This window comes from Chrysochloris asiatica, unplaced genomic scaffold (assembly GCF_000296735.1).
Source record: "Chrysochloris asiatica unplaced genomic scaffold, ChrAsi1.0 scaffold00213, whole genome shotgun sequence".
Taxonomy (NCBI): Eukaryota; Metazoa; Chordata; class Mammalia; order Afrosoricida; family Chrysochloridae; genus Chrysochloris; species Chrysochloris asiatica.
Window position 1 is genome coordinate 2,547,250 of NW_006408731.1, and position 7,806 is coordinate 2,555,055.

The 7,806-nt window shown below is 45.3% G+C and overlaps 1 protein-coding gene across 1 annotated transcript; it reads left to right on the plus strand.

Annotated features, from left to right (window-relative positions):
• The first annotated feature begins 3,700 nt into the window (after window positions 1-3,700).
• On the plus strand, window positions 3,701-6,741 carry POM121L2 (POM121 transmembrane nucleoporin-like 2). Its single transcript, XM_006872876.1, is given in 4 exon segments — window positions 3,701-4,361; window positions 4,364-4,817; window positions 4,819-5,057; window positions 6,203-6,741. Coding segments are annotated over 4 exon segments (1,893 nt in total).
• The last annotated feature ends 1,065 nt before the right edge of the window (window positions 6,742-7,806 follow it).

Here is a 7,806-nt window from a genome sequence, read left to right on the forward strand (position 1 = left end):
AGTTTGTTGTAAAATTTGGCTTTATCTTCTTGAGCTAATCTTTGAAATTTTCTGATTCTGCTACAAATTCCCCTAGCTGTAAGCCTTCCAACCTTCTAAATATTCCTTTATATGTGGTTCGGCATTCTAGCACCATCCCGAGCCTGCTTGGCCCAGTATTCTGTGTTGTTGGTGACGTAGCTCCTCACTGCACGTCTACCCGAGCCGCCATCTTAGACTAGATATCACCTAGTATGTAGTTGTCCATTAAAAAAAAAAAAAAGATGCTGATCTATTTATAAGGAATGCAAATGGTATCAGCAGGAAAATCTTTATATGCAGTTTGTAGAAGTAAGAACCAAGAGGTGAAACCAACCAATAGTCTTCAGCAAATATTTATGGACAACTATATCACATAGTATATAGCTGCACTTCTCCCTGTTACTTCTACTTCCATGATCTTTCCTGTGCCAATCTCCCTCTTGTTACATATTGCTTTCCCCATCACCTCAGTTATCATGTGTGTACCCTCTACTCAGTGAATAATAATTTTCCCTTCCTTCCCCCCCCCTTGTAACCATCATAAAAAGCTTCTTTGAACAAAAAGCCTTTTCTTAACTTTTTACAGCAGTGGTCTCATACAATATTTGTCCTTTTGTGATTGACTAATTTCACTCAGCATAATGTCCTCCAGTTTCATCCATATTATGAGGTGTTTCACAGATTCATCATTATTCTTCATTGTTGAGTAGTATTCCATTGTGGTTTGTACTAAAGTTTGTTTAACCATTCTTCTGTTGATGGGCATTTGGGCTGCCTCCATCTTTTGGCTGTTGTCAATAGTGTGGCAGTAAACATGGGTGTACACATATCTATTTGTGTCATGGCTCTCATTTCTTGAGCATACATACCAAGTAGGTGGATTGGTGGGTCACACAGTTTTATTTCCAATTTTTGGAAGTAGTACCATATGGTATTCCACAGTGGTTGCAATATTTTACAGTCCCACCATCAGCATAGGAGGTTCCCAGTGCCTCCACACTCTTGCCAACATTTAGTGTTTTATGTTTTTTTGACCCTTGTTATCAGTGCTGGGGGAAGATGATATCTTGTTGTTGTTTTGATTTGCTTCTGTCTAATGTGTTACAAATCAGGCTGCTAACCTCAAGGTCGGCAGTTTCAAACTACCAGCTGTTCCACGAGAGAAAAATGAGGCTTTCTGCTCCTGTAAAGATTTGCAGTCTCAGAAACCCTGTGCAGGGTCACTATGAATCGGAACTGACTCCACGGTACTTAACAACAACAAAAATGGCTAACCTTGCTTGCTGAAAGTGAAGAAGACTTAAAATACTTACTGATGAAGATCAAAGAGCACAGCCTTCAGTATTGATTACATCTCAATGTAAAGAAAACAAAATTCCTCACCACTGGACCAATATATAACATTCTTATCAACAGAGAACAGATAGAAGTTGTCAAGGACTTCATTCTTCTTGGATCAACTATCAGCACTCCTGGAAGCAGCAGTCAAGAAATCAAACGACGTATTGTATTAGGCAAATCTGCTTCATAAGACCTTTTTAAAGTGTTGAAGAGCAAAGATTCAGCTTGAGGACTAAGGTGCACCTGACCCAAGCCATGGTATTTTCAATCACCTCATATGCATGTGAAAGCTGAACAATGAATAAGGAAGACCATAGAAGAACTGATGCTTTTGAATTGTGGTATTGGAGGAGAATATTGAAAGTGCCACGGGCTGCCAAATAAACCAACAAATCTGTGTTGGAAGAAGTGCAGCCAGAGTGCTCCTTGGAGGCCAGGATGGCCAAACTTTGTCTCTCATACTTGGGACATATTGTCAGGAGGGACCAGTCTCTGGAGAAGGATATCATGTTTGGTAAGGTGGAGGATCAGAGAAAAAGAGGAAGACCCCCAGTGAGAGGGATTGGCAAAATGGCAGCATCAATGGGCCCAAGTGTGGCAACAACTGTGAGGTTGGCCCAGGACTGGGCAGTGTTTCGTTCTGTTGTGCACAGGGTTGCCGTGAGTTGGTACCAACTCAATGGCACCTAACAACAACAACAACGGCTAATGATCTTTAGCATTTCTTCATGTGTGTGTATTGGCTACCTGAATGTCTTCTTTAGTTAAGTGTCTGTGTTTGTCTTCTGCCAATTTAAAAAATTGGATTATATGTCTTCTTCTTGTTGAGGAGTTGAAGCATTCCATACATTTTAGAGCGTTGTCCCTTGTTTGGTATGTCATTGCCAAATTTTTTTTTCCAGTCTGTGGATTCCATTTTTCACTCTTTCAGAAATCTTTTGATGTCTAATTCTTGGTCATCTATTTTATATTCTGCTGTTTGTGTGTTTTCACTTATGTTTGAAAGCATATTTATGCCATGTACCAGAGCCCTTAACTTTGTCCCTATTTTTCATTGGTAATATTTATAGTTCTGGAGATCACATTTCGGTTTGTAATCCATGTTGAGTTCATTTTTACATATAGTATGAGATATGGGTCTTGCTTCATTCTTCTGCAAATTTATGTCCAGTTTTTCCAGCAACATTTGTTGAAGAAACTACCTCTTGCTCATTTAATGTGTTTTGCCCTTTGTCAAAGATTAACTGGCCATAGGTAGGTAGATTCACCTCTGGATTTTCAATTCTAAACGATGTGCCATTCATTGTGCCATTCATTGTACCAGTATCAGGCTGTTTTGATTACTGTGACTAGGTAGTAGTAGGCTTTGAAATTGGTAAGTGTGAGGCCTAATACTTTTTTCTTTTTAAGTAGTGCTTTCCTTATATAGAATTTATACTGTTTTGGTGGTGGTGACTGTGTACGGTGGAGTTGGTTCTGATTCATAGTGACCCTGTACAGGGTTTCCGAGGCTATAAATCTTTATGGGAGAAGAACGCCTCATCTGTCTCCTGCGGAACAGCTGATAGTTTTGAACTGTTGACCTTGTGGGTTCACAGCCCGATTCATAACCACTGCGCTACCAGAGCTGGATCTCCATCCGAGGCTCTATCGGATAGTGATCCGGCGACCTCCAAGGGCAAATGACCAGAAGGCTACTTGGATTCGACCACTGGGAGGCACAGATGGAGCCAGGAGGTTGGCTGCATCTGGAACACGATTTTTTTTTGGACCACCACTGACCGTAAAGATAAACGCCGGTATCCGCAATCAACAAACAGCAGTCCCCAGTTCGCTGGTCCACTCTTCCTGTCTCCATTCATTCGCCTCGGCGAGCGCCGCTTCCATTTATTCATGGGCTCCAATTCTGATTCTCACCCAGACTCGGAGAGACAGTAAGCGGATCGATACTCACCAGGGCCAGAGTCTGACTTCCCAAGACCAAGGTGTTCCCAACGCTTCTCTATTCTGTGGACTCGGGCCACCCGATCCCCAACGACGCCCGGACCAGCGACCACGCGCTCCCACTCTGCCGTTGTCCCCGAGCCGCGCGCTGCAGCGGCAGGGGCTCTACTTGGGCCCAAAGTAGCTAAGCGTCGAGCTCGGACTGTCCAGGGCCCTCGTGTCTCCGAATTTTGAAGCGTGAAGGGTGAGAGCGCTTCGAGACCCACGCGCTTTCCTCGTGTCTGGATCCCAACCGTCACCTGAACACTTCGCTTTTCGCCTCCGGCGACAGACGTCTGAAGCTTCGGGAGACGACACCCTAATCTAAGTCACTGACCCCGCTTCATCGCTTCTTATGGGCAATTACCTGGGCAAGCTGGGACCCCAGCGGTCATCCCCAGCCCAGGCACGCGCCGACCTGTCTGTGAGACCTGTGAACTGCAGGTCCGCTCAGCACCTCCACCAAGTCCACCGAGTACAGCAGGTCCACCGCATCCAGCTCATCTCCCGCGCCCAGCACGTCCCGAGGCACAGACCTTCGAGGAGGCAACCAAATTGGGGGCCAAACAATTCTAGCTCGTGGAAGCTCAACGAGGCTTGGAGGCGCTTTCCCATGAAGTGGTCCCAGAATTCCATCATGGGGCCGCTACCCTCAGACTGGTGGGAAAGTTATTCAAAGAGGAATATTTGGTCTCTTCGGCATCCCAGGTTAATTCGGAGCCCTGTGACAATCAAGATCGCTCCTCCTGAACGGAGAACATCCCCTTCCACTTCCCCAGAGCAGGCAATCGACTTGGCAGGGCTACAACCCTTAGAGGAACTCCCAGATCCCTGTGTAAAGGAGAGAGTGCTGAGGGCTCTCAGAGAGAGCAAGAAAGGGAGAACGCGGTTCGAAAAACCAATACTCTCTGAGATCCCGTGTAGTAAAAGAAGCCCCAAACCCAGATTATCTGCCTTTAAGCCCCTGATGAAAAATGGAGTCTTCCCTTCCTTTGTGCCCAGACCTGGGCCTCTGAAGTTAAAATCCAAGAATGGAGTCCAGATCACAACTTGCCTAAGAAACCCAATTGCTCCTTCCTAAACCCTCTTAGCAGCGCGCACACAGTTGGGCCCCTCCACTCTAAAAGAAATGCCATTACAAGCTCTTACAGCTCTTCTGGAGAGTTTCCAGAACCATGGAAGACAAAGTGTCTCAGTGCATTATTCCAGACACCAGAGTGGCCAGTAAAAAAGAAAGAAAAGGGTCATCAGTCTAATCTGCCACCCCCACTGGTATCAGACAAGGAAACTCCAGCAGCATCTCGCAGTTCTGGGCAGCAAAATCAGAAGATTCCTCTGCTTCTGTCTATCTCTGAGAACCTGCTGTTTGGGGCTCTACCTCTCCAACCTGGTTGCTCAGTCCTCACTGAGAAAGCTGGACATCAATGGAGCAACAAGTCCAAAGAGAATAAGACACAGACCACCGTGGACTCTCACTGAGACTTGGCCTGATAGCCAGCCTTCTTTGTCTCTCACCCTGCCTTCTGCAGGGACAGCTCCAACCCTAGACACAAATCCTCAGCTGGAAAGCTTATAGAAAATGCAAAAGTCTCCAGGTCCATTGACCTTTCCACAATCTACCAGAGAAGCAGCAAGTGTGGCTCACTTGCCTCTGAAGACTCCCATCCTGCTGGCCCCAATTATGTCCTCACAGTCATCTCCTCAGACTCAAAGTCCGCAGCTACTTTCATCTTGCTGACCTCAGCTTCTACCACATCATCAGTCACTGGCATCACCAGGTCACCTCTAACCTATCAGCCTGACAGGTCTGCCATGCTTCCAGACCCATCAGCTGTCACCCTCGCAACAATCACCATGCCAAGTACTTCGTTTAAAATGATGAGTAGCCCAGCTCCCCAACTTCCTGCATCTGCACCTTTTGTCACAACTTCTGCTTCCTCTGTGTTGAAATCCATTTTTAGGCCACGTAATAGTGAAATCGGAGGTTCTATATATTCTAGAATTTCAGCCACAACCACAGTATCTTCCAGCTCTTCCCTGTCCACAACTCTAGGCATCTTAATTCCCACCTTCAAGCCTATCTTTGGCAGCATAGAATCACTGTGCCCCTGATCTCGCCTTTATCCTCCAAGCTGACTTCTCCTTCAGAAACTCATACCTCTACTTACCTATTCCATGGTCTGGTCAAGGTCACCCCTGTAGTCAAGTCTACCACCCCATCCAGCATATCCGTTTGGATTTTGGTATAGCAAATGCTATCAGTACTATGAGCAACACTTGCTCCATCCCTTTCACTTGCCACACTTTTCTTGTTGGGTCTACCTGTGCCTTCAGGTCCACTTTTCCTCAGTCACAGGCTTCATTTTATCCCCACATCACTGTCCAACCATTCCTCCTATACACACACAGCCACGATCTTTAACGAAGTCCTTTCCAGAGCTGTCCAGATATCCCCTCACAGCAGCACTGCCAAATTTAGGGGTATGGATGACTTTCTGTCAGTCTCAACCCTCGCAGCCACAAACCAGTCTGTACTGGCATCCAGGAGTTCCACCCCAACCGCAACATCCACAATTCTCTCTGGGTCAAGCTCAAGACCACCTTTCCTACTATACCAAGGAGCTACTCCCCAGTCTATATTTGGGGCGAGGGATGAGCAGAAGCAAGAAGCTTCCCAGTCAGACCTTGCCCAAAGATTTAATAGCTCTTTCATTTTTGGAGACTCAGCAGTAGCACCCCCAATCTCAACTATAATTCAATCAGTCTTCAGCAATACCATACAATCAACTTTTGTGGGTTTGACATCTTCAGCCTCCACCTTTCACACCCCTGCCACCATCTGTTCAACCTTTACCAGCACTCCAGCAGATTTTCCTTTTGATCCACCAGAATGGGGCTTCTAGCTCAATGCTTGGCATCACAGTCCCATGCCCTTTTGCCTTTGGGGGATTAGTAACTCTTATGGACTATGGGGAGTCTGGGATCAGCATGGCTGCCCCAGATATAAGTTCCACCTCTGGAGCATTTAGCATTGGAGCAGTGTCAAGTGGGACCACCAGCAGTAGCACCCTCTTTGGAAAAGACTGGAACCAGAACATCCAAGGCCTGCCCAGTCACAGAACACCTTTTGCTTTAGGAAGGACCAGCACTTCTATAACAAAGACGATGTTTGGAGGACCCACCATGGCCTCCTTTGCTCAGAGTACTCCTGTCCCTGGATGAGTTAAGGCAGGAAGCAATCTTGGTTTTAGGGTGTCCTTTCTACCTTCCCAGGGATCTGTTGGTAGAGGACTTTTTAGATCACCAGCCCCTTCCTTTTCCACTGGCACAAAATCAAAAAACCCCAAGAATCTGGAACAAGGGAATTCCTGAAGACAACATGCCCACAAGAAATAGCCTGTGCATCTTGTCACTCTCATCCTGATGTAGACCTTGTTATTGTTGTGAAAAGCCTTAGTCTCTTCAAATGTCTAAACAAACAATACCCCAGATCTAAAGATGAGGCTTTAGATGTTCACTGTGTGGATTCTTGAAGGTCTCTCTCTATAAGGCATCTAGTGGGGAGAGCAAAATGAGACTAGGATGAACCAAACCTGTTGAACTTGAACAGAATCTTGTCTTCCTCACCATAAACACTCCTTTCTTTGTTGAGTATGACTTAGAACACTGCTTCTGACCTTTTCCCTGAGAACAGACATACCAGGAAGGCAGCAAATACTACCCATCTCCTCATGCATCTTTAGGAGGAGTAATGAATGCTCCCTAAATCTTAGCCTACTCTTTTACCTGGTTTTAAGAAGTGCTCCTAGAGATCCTGATACTTCATTTTTTGCTTTTTTGTTCTTAATGGGTTCTTGGAGAAATTTTTGCTGTAATTTGACCTTTACTCCAGGTTTTCTTTGAGAATTAATCATCAACCCTTGAGGGCACCTGTGTGTGCTGCTTTTGCTGTACCACTTTCTCCCCATTTAATGTTTTCCCAAGAGAGAGAATGTTCCAGTTCCATTCTTTGTTCTGTATATTTAGCCCCTAAAAGCTTGCTGAGTCAAGATTTAATTTATCAGACCCTAGAGGTCACACGTCATTTCAATAAAGAGAAGACTTTAGACAAATTCCTTCCAGTATTGGAGCAGGCAGGTTGACTTTTCCTGTTTTCTCTTCTTGTCACCTTTCCCATTTGTCTCTTGAACACAAACTCTGGAGTTAAACCCAAGTGGTTTCAGAGTCTATGATAATTTCTCCCTCAACATATTTGTTGCCGTTGTGTGCCACGGAGTAGGTTCCAACTCATGGAGATCCTTTCCGAGGTTGTAAATCTCTGTCTGATACTAATGTATATTTTGTGTTTTCAATTGAGTTTGGAAGATTGTAGGAGTAGTGCTCTGTTGGTAGAGCCAGATAAAAGTGTATAAATAAATGTTCCTGGATCCTGGATAATTGCACCAAGCAAGCAGTGCCACT